The following is a 22,152-nucleotide window of genomic DNA, read 5'->3' as shown; positions in this document are numbered from 1 at the left end:
ATGGCAGACAGCTGTTGCAGATTCTGTTGCTGGTGTTAACCTGCCAACCACACAAGAGCCTTCAGACACCTCATTGCAACATTCCTGAGCTCTGGTTAGCTCCATATCTCTATATCACCTAGAGTGCAGTGAGTCTTTCCCTTCCAGCAAAGCCTGCTGACATGTTGTGTATGATAGTGAATGTACAGAGAAAAAGGACTTCTTGTGTCGATTCCAGAAGCATAGCCACTTTGAACTGTCAGCTCTGGGGCACCTAAGTCTGAAACAAAGCAGATTTCACAGTTCAATATAAAAGTCACTAACAGATTTAGCAGTTTTGACTTTAAATTGAATCATAATCAGGAAGCCTAAAAAAGGCTCTATATTTGCATTTCTGAAAGCAAGATTCCTATTTTTATAATCTTTATTTTGTAAGAGGAAAAAATATGAGTCATTTCCACATCTTAATGTACATAACCACAGTATTTTGATTGGAACTTGGACAAACTACAGTTTTGAAGTAAGTTCTGCATACTTACTTTAAAAGCTAATGAAAATCGAGCCTTTCAAGGATCTTTCATCTATGGGCATGATCTAACATTCACTGCAATTACTAGTAGGATCTTCTTGCTCATACACAGATTTATTGTGAGAGATGAGCAGCAGAAAATTTCTAGCTATCAGATACGTTAAGAAACAAAAGGTATATAGAGACACCAAAAATTGTTTAAGTTCCTTGACTAGGCTATGTTCTACCATCTTAGTGCATAAATATTTTTTCAATGGGTATTGAGAAATAACTTCCTGTTTATGAAATGGTTAAGAAATGGAAAAATGCTATCAGGCTTTGTAATATGCTTTCTCATTCTCCAATCAGTACAGGGCATTCTTGTAAGCAATGTTTAAGTCTTGTATTTCCTTTCTGGCTTCTCTTTCTACAGTAACAGGTTCATTTTCTGGCTCTGACAGGAGTGAGTTGGATTTGCTGGCTGGCTATTGTGTAAGCATCAACTATACTGGAGCCACCCTAGGAGCAAGAAACAGGAAGAAACCAGTTGATAAAACACAATCATAGGCTGTCAGGAAATCAGTGACTATTTGTCACTCCTTCCAAAGAGGAGGAAAACAGTTGGTGGCAAATATTCAGTATCACCAAGTATCCAGCAGAAAGATTAGATCTCTTTTTCTCCATGCCAGGATACTCAGAGTTCTACTTTAATGTGGACCATGGCTACCTGGAGGGTCTGGTCCGAGGGTTCAAAGCTGGGATCTTGACAAGCTCGGACTATGTCAATTTAGCACAGTGTGAGACACTAGAAGGTAAGTCTGATGGTTTGTTTTATTTATGAAGAAATAGTGATGTTTAGACCTTTGAAGGATGGAAGGTAGAAGACTGAACTGTTGAGAGCTTATCTTAAAAACCAGAGATAACTCTGATGCCCTTTGAAGAATTGTTCTCACATTTAAGTTAATAGCTTTCCACAGAAATTACCCTAGGGTTGTACAGACTGTCATTTGCAAAGCAATACTGATGATGGGATTTTCTAGTTACTGATAAGGCTTGGGAATCTTATCCATAGAGTTCCTATGGAAATTGGTAATCTTCTCACAGGTTTTAACCAAGCTATAGAACTGCTCAAGCACAGATGAAATGTTTCATCGCCATTTCAGCTGGATAAAACAGTTCCCAAAGACTTATTTAAAGCTTACCATTTAGCTCCAGGTTTGTCTATAAAAGATATCATTTTAGTGCTCTATTACTTCATGAGTTTTACAGCAGTGGGGGGACATTCTGTGTACAAGGAAGAGAAAACTAGACCTCACAGAGATAAAACTGAACAATTCTGAAGCCTAAGGGGGAAAAAAGAAAGAAAGGGAAAAAACCAACACCCACCCCCCACACCCCCCGCGATAATGAAGTAATCCACAAGCTTTGTTCAAGGTGACTTTGCCACAGTAATAAAGAGAAAACAGACTAGTTTCCAAAACACTTTTCTGTGGCCAAGACTGGTCACAGCCTGATGAAGACAGACTTGTACAAAGAATCATATGACATGCCTCCAGACACTTGGCAGGAAAAAATGAAGCAGAAAAAAATAATCACCTTTCTAAGGGAACACAAAGTTTCTCCCTTTGACTCTAAAGTAGAAATTATGATTATACACTGAAGTCATTTCTATAATATACAGTATATTAGATTAATTTGGAAAATGAACAAGGAGAAATAATAAGATCACTCTGTTTTAAGTATTGGTTGCTTTGTGTGTGCAGTAATGGTTTTGGGAAAATGAGAAGTACAGAACCTAATGCCTCCCATTACAATGGACTTTCGGGACTGTCTAAACTATTAATATAACAACAACAGATATCTGAGAAGGTTGCTTGCCTTTCATCTGAAGATTAAAACAACTACATTTAAACAGATACATGTAAGTGTTCACTTTTTAGAAGGTTAAAGATCCTTTCACAGTTAAAGAAGTGATTGTCAGTACAGTCAGTGGGATCTAGGGACTGTTCAACTGGACCAAGTGCATGTAGCCAATTCAGGTGATAAGATGGAAAGCTGTATGAGCTCTCCACTTCATACAATGGCAATTGAGACACACAGGATGCATGTCTACACTCACTCTGAGAATTGAAATCTATTCCTTATGTCAGCTGGACAAAAATCAACAGTTTTGTAGCCTATTTGTACCAGCAGTTGTGATCTGTGCAACTTAGACTCTTCAGATAGTCTCTTTATATTTTATTTGTTTACGTCAGAAAGTCCTGCTCTGTGAATATGCAGACTTTAGAAAGAGCTGTCAGAGCCTCAAACAGCTATAAAAGACACAAAAGGTAGAATAGTGAAATCTTGCACTTACACCACCCTTCTTTGTGGAGGAGGTAAGTAAATGATGTCACCAAAGGCTCCATGAATGAAACAAACCCCAAAAAAACCCCCAAACCCCACCAACAAACCACAACAGTAAAATCCTGGTTACTTATGAATAGGATGAAAAAAGATACAGGTTTAAATATTTTTAGAAATATACAAGAAAAAGGGATTTCCCTCACCCTTCCCAGAAAAATACTTGCTCATGCCAGGAACAGTTAAGAAAAACTATCTGAATATTAAGTCATGCTACAAGAAATGTATTTTCAAACAGGAAGTAGTCTGCAAACATTTCTGAGATGTATAAACCTTCCACATTGTTAAGAGCATGCAACAGACAGATCACAATAGGGAGAGAAAATACTTTTCTAAGTAAGATTTACAGTAGAAAGAGCAACGATTTTCCCTTTTATTTTTTGAACCTTTTTTCTAATGCTCATTCAATTTCAGCAAAGAAATTATCTCAGCAACAGGAGCAGCAGCTTCCACCAACCCATTCACAAGAATATCTCTGCTACCCACTATGACTTCCCTTTTTTCTCTCTTTAGCTCCACCTTTCTCCATTGTAACATTTTCTACTGCTTTTAGACAGCTAACAGATTTCCACTAGTTATCAACCACATACTTTATTAGTAATAAAAATATGAGAAGTACTGGATTTGTACAGAAGGCTAAATACACTTATTTCTCTGCATGTACAGGATTCTGTAATACTGAACTTGCACCATGAGTGTACAGTGCACTAAAAAACACAGACCCTTATCTCAAAACAACAAACAAATGGAGCTTTATGCATACCTTGTATTTTGTTTCCAATTAAAAGATCCAGCACAAGGATTTGTGTTGTATTACTACTGTGCTTGTCTAATAGTGCCTTCAGCTCATGTCTTCCTATTAAAAGGTAATAAATTTACCCCATTCTACACTCTGGCAGAGCACCACACCACAGAAAGTAGCCTAAGTTGAAAATATTATAAATATGCTAAAACAAACAAGTGAAACAGAATCAAAACCATTACAAGTAACCTATAAATAGAACCAAAAAGGCCTTTTAATTTCAAAGTGGTTTTGATATCTCTGGAGGGGAAACCATAATGCCAGTACAGAAGAACCACAAGAAAAACTGCAGGTTAATGCTTTACATCTGCTTGATAATTACAGAGTGAGCATAAGAGTGAGAGGGAAAGGAAAAAGTGATACATAGAATACATAGAATACATAGAATAAACCAGGTTGGAAGAGACCTTCAAGATCATCGCGTCCAACCCATCACCAATCCAACACCGCCCAAGCAACTAACCCACAGCACCAAGCACCCTGTCAAGTCTTCTCCTAAAAACCTCCAGTGATGGCGACTCCACCACCTCCCCAGGCAGCCCATTCCAATGTGCAATCACTCTTTCTGTATAGAACTTTTTTCTAACATCCAGCCTGAACCTCCCCTGGCGCAGCCTGAGACTGTGTCCTCTTGTTCTGGTACTGCTTGCCTGGGAGAAGAGACCAACATCTGTCTGTCTACAACCTCCCTTCAGGTAGTTGTAGAGAGTAATAAGGTCACCCCTGAGTCTCCTCTTCTCCAGGCTAAGCAACCCCAGCTCCCTCAGCCTCTCCTCGTAGGGCTTATGTTCCAAACCCCTCACCAACTTTGTTGCTCTTCTCTGGACTCGTTCCAGCAAGTCAACATCCTTCCTAAACTGAGGGGCCCAGAACTGGACACAGTACTCGAGGTGCGGCCTAACCAGTGCAGTGTACAGGGGCAGAATGACCTCCCTGCTCCTGCTGGCCACACTGTTCCTGATGCAGGCCAGGATGCCATTGGCCCTCTTAGCTGCCTGGGCACACTGCAGGCTCATGTTCAGTCTACCGTCGACCAGCACCCCCAGGTCCCTCTCAGCCTGACTGCTCTCCAGCCACTCTGACCCCAGCCTGTAGCTCTGCATGGGGTTGCTGTGGCCAATGTGCAGAACCCGGCACTTGGATGTGTTAAATCTCATGCCGTTGGACTCTGCCCAACTGATGCTGCTAACTGATTTATGATACCACTGTGTCATCTCAATTTAGGGTCACACAGAAAGAAGAGACTCCCAGCCTTACCCAAACATCCATTTGGGCTTGTTTGATTTATAATTTCCATAGAACTATCTTGTGGGCTGCAACACTGGCTGAAAACTGCAACATGGAATGCTGCTAGTTTGGCCCCATGTCATCAGCTGTTTCAGGGGAATGGGATCCCCAGAGGAACTCTGCCGACAGTCTTTGAAGTAGAATATGGGGTGGACATTGTTATATTTGGTGTTTTATTCTTTCCTTGCTTCCTTATATGATGGAAAAACAAATGGTCTCAAGAAGGCAGACTAGGTCACAGAAGAACAAGCACTGCAGGTATGCTCCCACTAACATCACTGAAATAGGTTGGCTTAACATGCCAGATCCCAGACATGCCAGCATACGGTGGCTGAAATAACAGTCTAAATGAATATGGAGTAGCTGGCTATCAAAGTGAGGAGCTCATCAAAATGCCACGTGTTCAGGTTCTTGCAATACTGTATCCTGGGCTGAAATAAAAGAAGTATGGCCAGTGGGTTAAGGTAGGGGGTTATGACCCTCTGCTCTGGTGAGACCCCAGATGGAGTGCTGTGTCTAGCACTGGAGTCCTCTGTACAAGAAAGATGTGAACCCGTTGGAGCAAGTCCAAACTAGCACCTCTCCTATGAGGAGAGGCTGAGAGAGTTGGGGCTGTTCAGCCATGAGGAAGATCTAGGGAGACCTTATTGTGGCCTTAGAACACCTAAAGGAGGGGCTTATAAGAAAGATGGGGACAAACTTTTTATCAGGGCCTTTTCCAATAGGACAAGGGGTGATGATTTTAAATTAAAAGAATTCAATCTAGCTATAGGAAAGAAAATTTTTACAGTGAGGGTGGTGAAACATGGGCACAGGTCACTCAGAGAGACTGGAAGCATTCAAGGTCAGGTTGGACGGGGCTCCAAGCAATCTGATCTAGCTGAAGATGCCCCTGCTCATTGGAGAGGGGTTGGGTGACCAGATGACCTTTAAAGGTCCCTTCCAACCCAACCTATTCTATGATGCTGCAATTGCTAAAATGAGCTCAAGCGGCAGCCAAACTGCACAGAAAACTGAGGATCATCTGTGTCAGAAAGAGCACTAGATGTAGGAGTTTGAATTCACAATGCCTTGAGTCTCACTGTAGGCATCCTGATTACATACTAACACAGTACAGGCATGAGGAAAGAGTAATTACTGTGCTTATAAATACACACCTCGCTAACTGTGTATTAACTTCCCTTACAGGTACACTCTTGTTTCAGTCAGATTTTATCTGGAAATCTAATCAAATGGCCAAACCACATAAAAAATTACTCCAATCTATAATTTACTGTAATTTTAATTACAGCTTTTGAACACAATTATGCAGCATAGCAGGGGCTTTTCTGAAAGGAAATGCTAAACTGCTTTGAACATAAGAACTGATTTGGATTCCTACTTTTGCCTCCTGGTGGAGAATGGTTAGCAGAGGGAATCTGTCAAATTAATTCTGTGATATTATGAAAGCTTCTTTCAACTTTGTTGTCTAATCAACTCATTTTCTTCAGCTACCATGGCTGGGAGCTCAGACAGAATATGTCATGATAACCCAACTTCCTGGAACAGCTTCTTAGGATCTGGTAGCTGCAGCCATAAATCAAAGCCAAACCAGAAATGCTAAGATCGTAACTCTACCCTTTCAAGTGCTCCACTGAAGAAGCCATGTGGAGCCCAGAGTTTGAGCCAGGGAAGATGTGTTGTCTCCTCTTTTCAGGCAGCCTGATAACATAAGATTATAGTCTTACCAGAGATTTTAAATGTTTCATATGAAAATTTAAGATATTAACACAGATGGTTTGTAGACAATAGGACGGTTTATTCTCATACTCTTCCTTGAATCTAATTCCAGATCTGAAGCTGCATCTACAGACTACAGACTATGGCAACTTCCTGGCTAATGAAACTGGCCCTCTCACTATTTCCACCATTGATGATAAACTGAAAGCAAAACTACTCACAGAATTTCATTACTTTAGAAACCATGCTTTTGAGCCGCTCGCCACTTTCCTGAATTTTATCACGTAAGTAATGTCAGCCCAGGGAGAAGTTAAAGCAGTGGAACTGTATTGTACTCACATTTCTATTAAGTTTCTAAAATAGCAAAATTATTTGGGTACTGCAACATTGGCGTGCCCTCTTTACTAATATAACTTCTGGGGGAACGTGAGTATGTGTAGATAGATAGATAGATAAATAGATACATAGATAGATATAGATATATAAGTATGAAAAGAGTTGTCTTTGCAACCACTTATTTTAGAGACCAAAACCCAGAGTTTTTCTGTATATTGTGGTAGGAGGAGTGGGAGGAGGAGTTGAGGAAAAATGTTTATCATATTCAAATACCATTTCAGTCAGAGAACTTGCAAACCTTAATTTGTGGAGGTGGCTCATGCAAGATTAGCAATTTCATGATGTACAGAGCAGTGTTTCAATTCCTAGGCATGTGTCAAGTTCTAGACTTGAAGGGGGAAAGACAAGACACAATACACCTACATAATTTTTATACCAGTGAACACTGAAAACAGAAGGACTTAAGTTGCATGCTGCAAGAAACTTAGATCCAAAAAGCTTATTTTGAAAGTCAAGTAGTGTTTGATGCCAGACAAAGAGACAGGTTCTGATATATTAATAAAATCATAAAGAGGTAAAACTTGTAAATTAATGGCTTAAATTTAAAACCAGAGGTTTGCCTCATAGTAGTGTAACAACATGGACTAGTGAAATGCCAGCAGGGTATTTTACCTAATTGTTTATTCCTCTTGATTTCATCTTTTTCATATGCTATTACAGGAACATGAGGCTGTTTGACTTACTTTCAAGGAGCATTAACAACACAATAAAATACCATTATTCTTTCTTTTCTTTATTTTAACTTGTAGCTGACCAGTTTTAGGCTACTACATCAAAAGGATCTTAAAGACTGCCCTAGGACAGCTGTAAGCTGTAGGCATACAGTGTCTACATTTTGAGTCAGGGAAATAAAAGGGAAAATATTAAAATGATGGCAGCTTTTTTCTCACACTGGTTGACATGCATGTATGCATGTGTATGCACACACATTTCTTTTTAATAGTGGAGATGCTAGATTAAGATACTGAACTCAAAAAAATAATTGAACTACATTTCCCCAGATCCTGAAGCCCCCTCACAACTTTAGTGTGAGATCATATTAATCTCTGTATGTCTCTAGCTGTGTTCTGAGTCAACAGCATAAGCTGAAGACTGTCATAAGCACTCGGAACTATTCTAAGGGAATAGCTTTCCCAAGCTGCTGATAAAACTCTTATTGGCCTCCCTGACAGTAAAAGTAGTAAGAAGCCAATAGAAAACTTCAACTGAAAAGAAAATTTTTAGCAGCAAAGAAGGAATCAGTGAGAAGCTGTTCTCAGTTTCCTTTTGGGAGAATGTTTAAAGACGAGTGAGAAGAAAATCTTAAGACTGGTCTATCTGCATGAACTCTGCAGTTTTAATGCTGAGTTCCCATGAATTTCTTCTCTGTCCAGGTGGCCTACATGAAATAACAAAATCCCAAAGTAGAGAAGCTGCTAGTGCAGGTGATTTATTTTTTGATACCACTCATAGTCTCCTATTATAGTGAATCTATATTTAACGGCTGTTAAGCTCATTATATTCAAGTTTCAGTTACCCCTTCTTTAAAAGTTTCTTTTTCCAAATGAGTCAGGTGGTTTAAAACTGGGACTGTGTTACCCACTTGCTATTTAAAACCTTCTGTTTGGTTTTCATGAGAGATTGATACAGAGTGAATACACAAACCTACAAGTATTGTGGCCTGTTTTGACTTTAGTCTTATTATCAAATTTCAAAAATCTTATGTTTGTTGGGTTTTTTTCAAGGAAAATTCATTATAAAGATACATTTGTTTTACTTTTTCTTTCATTTACAGATACAGCTATATGATTGACAATGTAATTCTTTTAATAACTGGCACTTTACACCAGCGGCCCATAGCTGAACTTGTTCCCAAGTGCCATCCACTGGGGAGCTTTGAGCAAATGGAAGCAGTCAGCATTGCCTCAAACCCCACCGAACTGTTCAATGCAATTTTGGTTGACACACCATTAGGTAGGAACATTAAATGACTTCTTTCTTTGCTTCTTGAAACAACTAGTCCTGTATCATTAGGAATATCTAAGTTTTCATAACAAGAGTAATTTGTCATTGGAATGGGCTACCCAGGGAGGTGGTGGAGTCACCATCCCTGGATGTGTTCAAGAGGGGATTGGACGTGGCACTTGGTGCCATGGTCTAGTCATGAGGTCTTGGGTGATAGGTTGGACTTGATGATCTTTGAGGTCTCTTCCAACCTTGGTGATACTGTGATAAGCTTTTGAAATGGTGTACAGGCCATTTTCTAACATTTATTAACAGCTTCTGTATCAACCTTAGGGAGCAGACACAAGGAAAACATGCTATTCAAGAAGTGTTATAGGCATCTTTTATACTGAAAGCAGACACTGATTTAGAGCATCTCAGTTGCTATCTACAATAAAAAAATCTAAGAGGAAATCTTGCTGATCCCTCCCTACGGATCCAGATGCAGGCAGTTATTCATAAATATTAGATGTGGCAGTGGAACCTAGATTTCCTCTTGGTATTTGGGCATGATTCAAACACAAAGGAAGTTGCTGTTTTGAAGAATTAAATCTAAAAGCAAATTAGAATGAGGCTTGGGAATGTCTCATTCTGAAATTGGGATGAAACTGCTCAGTGTGCTACAGCATGCAACACAAACAAAAACTAACAAGCTGTGGGGGACTTCTGGGATGAGTACAGAAAATAAGATGGAACTGGATTGGTTTGAACATATATGAAACTACTGCATGTCATCTTGAGTACTGTGAGTTGTTTTGGGTTCTGCTTCTCAGGAAGGAGGGGTGGGTTGGCCCTAGACAGGAACCAAACTACCAACCAATCACTCCCTGACTCCCCACCCTCAGTGCATTGTGGAGAGAAAACAGGAGAATAAGGGATCTTGGGGGTTGAGGTCACCTATGGAGTACTGTTGCAGGCAAACCAGACCAAACTTGGGGAAAATTAACTTGATTTGTTGTTGATTAATAAATGTATAATTAATTATTGATCCAGGCATTAGGAAACAAACAGAAAAGAAAGAAACATTTGCACACTCATGGAAAACAATTTTCCTTCCTGCTTTGCCACTCCTTCACTCCAAATTCCTCTCCTGTACCCCTTTGTTATCACTGCAGTTGTACTCAATCCTGTTGGAGAGCCAATGGGCAGCACAAGGAGGGAAGTTTACAGTCAGTTCATAGTGGATTTTCTCTGCTGCTCCTTGCTCCTCACACTGATTCTCTGCTCCAGAGTGGGTTCTCTACTGGCTGCAGCTCACAAGGAGTATCTGCTCCAGCGTATGTTCCCTGCAGGTAGCAGGAAGTACCTGCTCCAGAGCCATGAGGTGACTTCTCCTTCTCCAGCCGTGGAGTTCCCTTTGCTGTGTATCAACATTTTTTTCCCTCCCCCTTTCTGAATGCTGCATTTTTCCCCCTTTCTTAAATATATTTCCCCTGAGGTGACACCGTCTTGGCTGAGGGGCTCAGCTGTGTCCTGTGGTGGGTCTGTTGCAGCCAGGTAGAATTTGCTGTCTGGCACAGCCTCCCCTCACAGAGGCCACCCAGCAGCCTTCTGCTGCCTGCGCCCGGGCACTGGCACCCCATGCAGTGAAATCAGAGAAGGTAGAGGGCAGGACAGCTAAAATGAACAAGCAGATAGTGCTGCCATGTGCAGACAGACACAGGCAGAACTCCAGTTTAGAAAGGACAAGGCAGAAAGACATGGACAATGTTTACAAACTCCTGAGGACAATTGTTTGTCCACAGTGAGCTACAAAGTGCTGCTTAGCAAATCTTTTAAAAGACCAAATTCCATCAGAATCCAAACACTCACAAGACCAGATAAAGTTAAACAAGCTTTTTACACAGCTGGTACTAAATTTTTTTGCTAAAGAGTTTTTTGCTAAAGAGTAATTTTTTTTGCTAAAGAGTAAGGAGAAAGTATTATCAAATCTTTTAAAAGACAAAGTCATGGGCAATGGATCTACAAAGAGTTAATAAGGGGAATGCTGCTCATCCAAATCTGAATGCTGGAAGAGTCAAAATAGGAGAAGACCACAAAACATGGCCAGGATCACATCTTCCATTGCCACTGTTGGAGGCCACACTATGTCATAAAGCACTGATCTGCCCCACTGGCATATCTTAGGAACAGTGAGTGACTGGCATACTTGTGGTGGTTATGAACACAATATTTTTAAGCAGTCCAGTTGCACAAATAAAATTCATCCTTTGCCTCCTGTTCTAAAGCTTGCTCTTCAGCCAGTTCTGCAGGGAACCTGGAATCATAGATGGAATCAGGGTCAAAGTTTGTGCTCATTACTAGTGGAGACTTGGTGTCTTTATTCCACTACAGACAAAGCCAAAGAAGAAGAGGCAAAATAGGAAAGAGGGTTCTTTCTCACAATTGCTGAATACCTGCATGATTTAAGGCCAAAATTATCTTTCATGTTTCTCACTAGAAAATCTCCCTAATGCCCAGACCATATACTTCAGGGAAGATTAAGGCTTTCATTAGCATTTCTCATCTGATTTTCTCTGGAGATGTGGACTCTGGCCAGAGCACTGATTGATTCGCCTCACAGCATATTCTCATTAAAGAGCAGGGAGTAGGAGGATAAGGGGGAAATCAAGAGGATTTCTCTTCCTCTCTGTTATATCACTCCCTCTTGTACAACAGAAACCTAAGATCCTTGCTTGCACACTGGTGAATGGCAATAGACAAGTGATGCATATTATCAGCATGTAGATTTGTACTTCAAAATAATAAACTTTGCTTTCAGCTGCTTTCTTTCAAGACTGCTTGTCTGAAAATGACCTGGATGAAATGAACATAGAAATAATGCGCAACAAACTGTACAAGGCAAGTTCTTGCAACATAATGATAATGTTTGGGGGTTTTCAAAGTGTCTCAGAAGAGGGCAGTGTCATTAACCCTGTTTTATGGATAAGGAAACAGAAGTACAGTGAGATAAAGCAAGCTGTCTAAGGTCACCTGGTTGATGACAAGTACAGGAATCAAATCCAGCTCCTTTCATTTCTGCTTCACTGTTTGGAGAGTTTTTAGGTCTGCCTCCAAATTCTAATTTAATATCTCATTAATGAAAAGGCTTTAGACATCAGGCTAATATTCAGATCCATTTGTTTATGAATAACTCAGTTATGCACCAAATGTCACAGAACTGTTAGCTCCTAAATGAGCCTGGACAGGCTTTTGGCTAACATTTATTTTTATATATAAAAGGCAGATGTGATTTGGAAAGGCCTAATTCCTTTGAGTCTAACACTTTCATTTTCCTTAAGGCTTCTGTACAATTTTCTTTCTTTTTAAATTATCTTTATCATTGCTACAGCACACTGCTGTAGAGATATGAATCTAACATGTGCCTTGGATTTTCAAAGCACTTCACAAACATTAGCACACAGGTCAGTACTCTGAGGATGGTCTCTTTTAAAGGGCATACATATTTCATTCCATTAATGGCTCCTCCTGGCACATCCTCTCCAAATTCTCTTTTATTTATCTTTCTTTGGCAGTGGGTGCCCCAGACTGTGGGAACTATTCCTATTAGGGTGAAAGAAAAGAAATTCTTCAGTTTGTCTTATGAAGGATATTTATAAATTCCAAAGACAATGTTTAATTCTTAAAGATTCTGCTACTTCCTCTCATTCAAAACTACATCAGTTATGCCAAGGATTTTAATTCTTCCAAGTCTTTCTAAATTAGCCACTTCTTTTCCATTTGATAACCTGCAGATTTGATTCTTGCATCCTGTCTGAATGACTGTGTATTTACACTTACCAGATCTGCTTTCTGGGGGTCATTTGGTTTTGTTTTGGAGGGGTTTTTGTGCGTGTGTTGTTTGTTTGGGGTTGGTTTGTTTGTTTGTTTGTTTGTGGGGTTTTGTGGGGTTTTTTTGTTTTTCTTCTCACTCTTACAAGTATTGGAGGATTATTCTGCAAAAACATCTAAATTATTAATATAACATCTCTCCTATGCTACAGCTGTCTATGTGATCAATTATGTTTAATATTTACTATCAGATAGCATTATACAGAGCCTAATGCACAATCCCATGTAGCAGACCTCCCTTGAGATGCCTTTACTCAAAATTCACTTAATTGCATGGCTAGTGACAGCTTCTTTTAACAAGATTGTGTGAAATTGTAGCAAATGCATTTGGATAATGTGAATGCTCCCTAAGACAGTATTTTGGGGGACAGAGAGGTAGAGGGAACAGCATCTCTGAGATATTTAGGGGCCTTCCTGCATAAGTATTTTTGAAATGAGTACAGAGGCCAGTATCCTTAATAGACCAGAGGGCTCTGCAGACCAGTATTACAGAAGCTTTGTGTGCTGTTCTATTCTAATCCAGGGTTTAGGGCAGAGCAGCAGGGATTAGCATGTGTATCTTCATAGTGCTGGCCCAATAGCCCTGGCATATTCCCAAATCCCCTCCTCCACACTGTAAATGCAGACTTTTCTTCAGCCATCTGCTTATTACATAGTAGAAGTTCAATGGAGCTCAAGAAGTTCTTCTGAGAGCAAAGAAAACATAATATTTGTCCTCTAGGAATTTTTGAAAGCATTTGAACCCATATTGTAACAACAAGATATTTGCATGCTACTATTTCAATTTCTAATACGGCAACAAAATTAAGCACAGACTGGAATTTAAAGTCATAGATAGAATGATCAAAATTCATGGAAATATTTAAAAATTAGGTTCATGACTCTGTGGTGCAGGTCCAGGTCTTATGCAGCATTTAAAATATTTCTCCTCTTCTTTCATGTAGTCTTACCTTGAGGCATTTTATAAGTTTTGTGAAAAGCAAGGTGGTACTACAGCGGAAATAATGAGACCTATTCTCGAGGTAAGAAAAAATTCAGTCTTTGTATATGAAAGTACTCCACTCTATTTTCATAATTAGCTTACTTCAATTTTTTCCCTTTCCTTCTTTGTCCATTTGCAAAGTTCTCTGTCACATGTTTGCTTCTCCTCTGATTAAAAACTGGTTTTCTAAGATGTAATGAAGACTTCAGTCTAGGATGACTTTTACCTCTTGAGTCAAGAAGCAGCTCATCTATTACCAGGCAGGAGTTTGGCTCAGATAATACTTTTCTGTAACAGAGAGCAGAACGCCAATCTCAAATTGTTGCCCTTTAGCATTTTTCAGTACCATGTAGAAGAGCTAAATTTGGGACAGCTAAGATCTGGCATTACTGTGTGTTTACTAATCAATAATCTTCAAGCATTATAGCACCATTATGTTTGTTTTCTCTTCTCTGAAAATGAATGGTTGAAGATAGAGTTGAGTGACTTTTGGAATTAGCATCCCACAGAAATTCCAAGTCTGTGTTTTATTTTTATCTCTACTGAGAAAAGTTTATTAGTTATTTTTTCCATGACATACAAAATATCTAACATTCTTCTTCCCAAAGCATACCTGCATCATAGTGAATGATATTTTTGGTATCAGTTATTACATGAGAAGATGCAGAAATTCCTAAGATTGAATTCTCAGCATCCATCTCTTTTTGGTTCCCTCTCCTCATGTTTTATCACAATTCTCTGTGGAGTTTGGTAACCAGATTACCCATTTGTTTCCAGGAGTCTTTTCTTTGTGGACAAGCAGAATTTACACCCTGGAAACTGAACAAAATCCACTGAGCTTCTATGACATCACACTAAAAGTTTGTGTTATAGGAGAGAGATAACTCTGGGAGCTCACTCCTGAAGAAAGAACGAGCCTAAATTACATCTTTCAAAAGAATATCCTAAAAGAAAATTATATTTCATATTTTATTTAACTAGAACACAATATTTCAGTTTATGTTCTAAATAAAATATTCTTAATCAACTTAAATTGACTAGTAATTAAGTATTTTGACTATTGTGTTCTGAAAAGACATAAAATCAGGAGATTGGCTGGCAGAGGGAAAGACATTTTCCACAGCTGATTCAGATTTTTTAGAAAGTTCATTTTTAGCTAGAAATTCATGCTGAGAACAGATTATTTACCACTGTTAGTTTAAGCATGTTGCAAAACTCTCTTTATATCAGCGGTAACAGTTTGGTCTATGATAAGCTTCTTTAAAATCCCTATCTAGTGTCAATCAGCTAGGAGGATAAACTTTTTCTGTAGAAGATTTCTTTTTCTATGACATTTTAATGATCTGAAGACACACACAGACAGCAGATTGTTAATGGCTGAATTCACAAAAAGGCAAAGTTTAATTATTCATGAGAATACTTCCTATTTATTCTGTAATCTTATATGTAAGACTAACAACCTGACCCTGTCAAAATGAGGCTGAGGTATGTAGCTACCCAGCTCCTTGGCCACCAGTCACAGTGCCAACCTTCCACATTAAAAGTACTGATGATCTTTCTTCCACCATGGACAACAAACAATGCATACTTAACTCTGATTCTGGCCAGAAAATGCAGGACTGCACTGCAGCTGTAAGGGCCCCACAGTCATTCTCAAGCAGCAGACATGCCACTTGAGCTTCTTCTATGGAAACTAAAGCACTTAAGAAATGGCCATCCTGTGAATTCACCTCTACCTGCAGCAATTAAATGGCCCAAGTCAACAAGTAACTCTGGAGAATCTCTTGTGCCAATGATGCGATGAACTAAGTGTTCTGTATGGATGGGGCTAATACTGCAAATTTCCTGCTGGCATTAGCTGCAGTTGCATCTGAGCATGCTTTTTACCCAAATATTACAAATCTAACAGCTAAATTCTATGCGGGTTTAACAAGTTAGAACCCAATCTAGCTTCACTAGAGCTGATAAGCCTGTTTGTTTTAATAAGGCTTATGATATTTCACCCAGTTACTCATTAGCTAAAAATCTTTTCAAGCACACTTATTTCTCTATTGTTTACTCATTTTTCTTACTCTGAAGTCACTGCCAGAGGGCATCTGGGTCCTTGTTACATTGTGTTCCAGTACACAGGAGGAGGATCTATGAATATGCACTCAACTGCTAAAGTTGTAGAACTGTGTTGCAACTGCAGACTTATTATCCAACACCAAAGTGCACCTTTGTGCTTGAAGTAGTTCAAAAATACACAGCATCAGAAATGTTGCAATCTGCCTGAAATGTGTGTACTGTATAGGCTTCACCTGAAAGATTTTCCTGCACAATCCCTGCAATTAGCAAGGGCCCTGCTGTTCTTGCAACATACACGTAACGAATGAAAAAACCCCCAAACAACCAGAGTCAATTTAGATCTCCAAACAGAAGAACATTTAAATTAGACACAACTGAGTAAGATCATATTTGTTTAGGATTAAATTTTTAATTCACACTGTAAGAATGTCACATGAAATTTTGCCCTGTACAGAAGAACAACCTCAGATCTAGACATCAGGATGACTTTCAGTCTGCTGCTGCAGGGGAAATAGAGATCCTACAGGCATCCAAACCTGGAGGAAAAAATACAGCCTGTGATTCTATGCATTAACTGTTACTTGAAACACTGAAAACTTTAACTTGCCAAGTAAACAGCACCTTCCACATTATTAAACTCAGTTTAGGAAAGATGTTCACTTGCTGGAACATGTCCAGAGAAGAGCAACGAAGTTGGTGAGAGGTTTGGAGCACAAGCCCCATGAGGAGAGACTGAGGGAGCTGGGATTGCTTAGCCTGGAGAAGAGGAGGCTCAGGGGGGACCTTATTGCTCTCTACTACTACCTGAAGGGAGGTTGTAGACAGGAGGCAGCTGGTCTCTTCTCCCAGGCAACCAGCACCAGAACAAGAGGACACAGTCTCAAGCTGTGCCAGGGGAAGTTTAGACTGGATGTTAGGAAAAATTTCTTCATAGAGAGAGTGATTGCCCATTGGAATGTGCTGCCCAGGGAGGTGGTGGACTTGCCATCATTGCAGGTGTTTAGGAAGAGGCTTGATGGGGTGCTTGGTGCCATGGTTTAGTTGATTAGATGGTACTGGATGATGGGTTGGACGTGATGATCTTGAAGGTCTCTTCCAACCTGGTCTATTCTATTCTATTCTATTCTATTCTATTCTATTCTATTCTATTCTATTCTATTCTATTCTATTCTAAATACATGCAGTCAGAAACTATTTTTATTTTTTCCCCAGAATTTCCATTCAAACTTTACTCCCAACAGCACTCTGAATTACCCCTGAATAGTATTGTTGATTCTGAGTCCTTTCCTGTATTATTAATAACAATAAAAAATAATAGCAGTATTATTTCATAGCTTCATAATGGTACGTGTAGAGACTTTTTGTTGTCAACACCTGGGTAACTAAATAGGGAAAAGAGTATCAGAGATGATATTTTCAGTACAGAAAATCAAGGAATAAAAGCTGTGCTTGCAAAACCCTGTTTGATTTTCTAGCTAAAATTTAACATGTATTTGCAAATAAGGATTTGCAACTTTTAAAATAAGGTATGCTTCCAATACTCTGCAGGCCCCTTTTTTTAGCATACTGAAAATAACCCATATCTCCACCCTAATTTGGAATGAGATCTCTGCTAACATGTCTTTATTATTCTTTGTTTTGTATATTAAGTTTGAGGCAGACAGACGTGCCTTTATCATCACCATTAATTCATTTGGCACTGAGCTGAGCAAAGATGACCGGGAGAAGCTGTATCCAACCTGTGGAAAACTGTACCCAGAAGGCTTACACCTGTTGGCCAATGCAGATGACTACGAGCAAGTGAAGTGTGTTGCCGATTACTATGCAGTACGTGATCTCGTTTCTTAAACCAAAAAGCCAAAACATAAACACCCAACATCTCCTGGTGTCAGCAATTTTTTAAAAGAGTATTCACATAAGTGAAAACATTTTTGAGAGAGAGAAAAAAAAATCAGCAAAGACACAAAAGACCCCACAAAGATGTGGGATGGCCTTTCATGTAAAGACATTATTAGTGTGATACAAAGTTCCTCTTATAGTGATATTTAAATAAGACCAAATCACATTCTAGTAAACAAACCCCTAACTCCTTCATTAACCCTCCCCAAACTGAGTTTCACTTTTTAGATGCTGCCTCTAAGATTTTGGAGCAAAGGTGTAAGTCATTTTAATATGTGCTGACCAAACAATTCATGTCAAGGATGAGTGCAGTCCTGGTTTATTGCTAGTGTACCGTGTAAATGCCCTTCTGAAAAGTTTTGTCTAAATAACTGACTGAATTAGAGAAGTAGATGAAGTTGTTAATATTGATGTGACTAATGCTGCTATTAAAGATGAATCAAGCTGCAGCACTTGCTCTATGAATTAACTGTGTTACTCTACCTATAATAGTTAAGCTACCTCCAAGCAGATACAGAAAAGCAAAAATGAGGCCTAGTTTGTTCCTTTTTCCACAGAAGAAACAAAGCTGGAGATGCACATCTGTTCTTCTGCATAAGCAGAATGCTGGAAGCGTGTTTCACCATGGCAGAGAATGTCTATTCATGTCATGGTGGAATAGTTAGATGAGTGTGGGAACCACTGTACTAGACCTATACTGCACTGCTACTTCATAGGAAAACCAAAACAAACACACAGAGAAGCAAATTACACAAAAATGTGAGATGTAAAAAATTAACTTGGATATATCTGTGCAGAATATTCCAGGATGACTAATGGATTTAGATACAATATTAATGCAGATAAAACAAATCCAGCTGACTACTGGAAATAAAATGACCAGCCAAGTGAGGATTGGAGTGCAGGGTTTTGGCTCCATTTACAGTTCTGTCTCTGACAGATACTATTTGTACAATAATTTCAGTGCTCTCTGCCCAAAGGAGTGCAAGGTCGTGTTCATCCTACAATAAGTCTCTTTTAGTGCCTTCAGGAAATTACTCTAAGTTGTAGGAAATTATGCTAAGAAGCACAAGAATAAATGTGATTTTTCTTTCTTTTACTGACTATATGCTTTTAAGCTTTGATTTATGTGGAACTGTAATCTATACATGAGTTCTTCTGTACTGAAAAATTACTTAACATAGATAAATTAACAAAGTAATGTAAAGTAGCTGTGCTGCACAGAATGCAAAAGTACCTTACTTCCATTGGGTGGTTGTCTATGCTCTTAGGAATACAAGGCTGTGTTTGAAGGAGTAGGGAGTGGCACAGGAGAAAAGACACTAGAAGATGCATTTTTTGAACATGAGGTAAGAGCTTCTAACCTTAAAATATCAAACTGAAAGTTGTCCACCTGGAATAACATTTAAAAAAGAATAAGATACTAGGTTTTTGATTGTACTATAGTGAATGATTCAGCTTTGTGTTCAAGAACACTGTCAACATCTGTCTGAAGCAAAATAGAGGGACTTACTTTTTTAAATTAAATTAATCCCAGGATATTCTTCTGAAAACCACTTATGGAACTGCCAACCCTGACAGCCTATTTGAAAGCCATCTCATGTAAACTGCTTAATGAAATGTCTTTTGAAGAGTCTAGTGAAGAAGGTATTTCACCACTGTCCTCTCCTTACCTGTAATTTTGTTGTAGTCTATTACCAGAATTAATCCACAGATGACATTTCAATTATGTTTACACCCAAGAGACTCCTTTCTTGATGAAAGCTACCATATAGAAACCACATTTGCCTTCTTTAATACTTTGTTATAACACTTGTTTTGTGTGTTTTTTTTCCCAACAGGTGAAACTGAATGTGCTTGCATTCAACAATCAGTTTCATTTTGGAGTGTTTTATGCCTATGTAAAGCTAAAGGAACAAGAATGCAGGAATATTGTATGGATTGCTGAATGTATTTCACAGAGACACAGAACCAAAATTAACAACTACATTCCAATTTTCTAGAGCTGAGAATGTATAAGCCTACAATGTCTGAACAGATGCATTATGGCACAGAAAAGAAGAAAAATCTTCTTTCAAAAGTAAATTCTTATTAGTTGACTTGAAATGTATTAATAATCTTCCTAATATACAGCAGTGTAAGAAAAAGCAATGCAATTAGAGATACAAAAGTGTTATAAGGAAATGTTATTGGCTTATTCATACATTTTTTTGGTAGATTTGTTTTCCATTTCCATTTAATTTAATTGATCAATAAAACCTCCCTGCAACATCTTACATACATATTCTTTCTCTATTGTGGAAGTAAGCTTTGTATCAATGGTGCTTGAAAAGCAATTTAATGGCTTAATTCTGAATTAATGCTTTTCTCAAAGGGCAAACTAAATTCCACTCCCCTCTTACAGTTCACGCCTTCTTCATGGCAATCAAGACTGTATGAAGGACTTAATACACAAAGAAGAGAGAAACTTTAGGGTTACTCAGAGATTCCCCTTGAGGAATCTCAAGAGAGCTTCCTGTACCTTTCTAACTGTGACAGCTCTCTGCAGCTAATTGTAAGCAAGTAATTTCATCTTAATGAAAATGGCTTCACTTACACCTTTATGGTCACACCAGGAGCAGTGTTTCAAACAGTGGGGGTCTGATCTACTCCACAGCAATACAAATGCCTCCTCCCAGCACACCACAGACACTGTCTTCATGTATGCACTAGGAAAGATTATGAAACATGAATGAAAATACCAGCCAAGTCTGTATCAGTTTTACGTCAGACACAAACAACACCAGCTCGGAGCTATTTGAGGACCTGGCTAAGATTGCTAACTAAAAATAGAGTGAACAGTTGAAGCCAGATTGTAGCAAGACAAGATTAATTCAGCTGAAGAAAAAGGAAGGATTTTGAAAGCCATATCAACATTCTGCCTTCCTACTCCATTCAAAAAACATGCCCTTTTATCTCTGAAACAGGTCATACCTAATTTTTCTGCATGAGTCCTTAGTTTCAGGCTGCACAACAGCAAATTTCAGTTTTCAGCTGACTGTGTCTCCAGTAATATGACACAGAAACAAAATCCATTTCCTGCCAGATAGCAGAAAAATAAAATGTATCCTACGTCAACACCTCAGAATTATGGAAAACATTCAGGCATCAAGGTTTTAAGAAATGAGATGCAATACATACATGTGCACATGTATCACTCATGAAAAATGGAAACCTTTACCATTTTCACAGCTAAAGAAACTTTTCTTAAATTGTAAACGTAACCAAAGGACATCCCACCTGATTTCACAGAGAACTGAGAAGATATTCAACAATTTATTGTGAATCACTGAGAACTTTATACTGATACTTTCATAATATTTTCAGAGTTTCCTTTAGAAATAATTCAGTAGGAGTTTAGAAAAACAGACTAAAAATAAATGTGTATAAGAGAATAATACAAATCTTATTTCTGCATTGGGGCTTCTTTCTTCAGTAGATGTTGTGAGAAAAATAAACAATAAAAGAAACTGTAGGATTTGGGGATTGCAATTTCTTTTTGGTATGCTGAGTTGCTTCCTTGTTCTGCTTTTATTATCTTCCATTTGTATTTCTCAGTCTAACCTGTAACCAAAACTTTACAGTTCACACCTATAACGCAAACTATCACAAATTATGTCACAAACTAGTTCACAAACTGCAATGAGGAAAGCAAATGGAACTACAGTCTCTCAAATTTGCATTTTTTTGGGTGTGTTTTTTAGTGTTTTTGCATGATAAAAAAATGTTCATGAGCTGAACAACAAAGTGAACTGGGCTGGGACACAGAAACTGAATTCATACAGTCCAGCACATAAATTCTTTTTCTGTACTGATACATCAAACCTCCCTGCTTGAAAAACACAAATCAGCTGGCTTCCTGCCAAGAATTTGCTGAAGTGATTTGAAGGGGAAAGAATCTGCTCTCCACCCTAAATCATTCTGTGCCAGGGAAGATACGCAGCTGCTGTTGCAACAGTCTGTGGATACTGTTGCCTGGGAAAGAAATGAGCAGGGACTGCAGCTTACTATTGTGTTGTCAGCAGAACTGGTCTTCAGACTACAGAAAGGACAGCACCAGTGTTGATTGATGCTTTTTTCAAAACAACTTTCTAGATATTTGTTAAACAAGGGCAGGGTGTACTAGGTGTTGATTATATTTAACTTAAAAGTAAGCTAGAGATGCAACAGACCAAGATGGGAATTAGGGTTTTAAAGATGCAAGGCTACAAACATCAAGCTTTTTCTATAAATAGTATAATACATACATTACTTTCT

The 22,152-nt window shown here is 38.7% G+C and overlaps 1 protein-coding gene across 1 annotated transcript; it reads left to right on the top strand.

Moving 5' to 3' along the window:
- Positions 1–1,169: 1,169 nt before the first annotated feature.
- ATP6V0D2 (ATPase H+ transporting V0 subunit d2) lies at positions 1,170–19,998 on the top strand. Its single transcript, XM_009910489.2, has 8 exons — positions 1,170–1,299; positions 6,811–6,982; positions 8,869–9,047; positions 11,839–11,918; positions 13,853–13,930; positions 17,608–17,784; positions 19,128–19,205; positions 19,698–19,998. The coding sequence occupies exons 1-8, from the start codon at positions 1,170–1,172 to the stop codon at positions 19,857–19,859; spliced, it is 1,056 nt and encodes a 351-aa protein (XP_009908791.1). The 3' UTR covers positions 19,860–19,998.
- Positions 19,999–22,152: the final 2,154 nt, after the last annotated feature.

Source organism: Dryobates pubescens, chromosome 14 (genome assembly GCF_014839835.1).
Source record: "Dryobates pubescens isolate bDryPub1 chromosome 14, bDryPub1.pri, whole genome shotgun sequence".
In the NCBI taxonomy this organism is placed as follows: Eukaryota; Metazoa; Chordata; class Aves; order Piciformes; family Picidae; genus Dryobates; species Dryobates pubescens.
The sequence above is the reverse complement of the archived record's forward strand: the minus strand, read 5'-3'. Positions and strand labels throughout refer to the sequence as shown.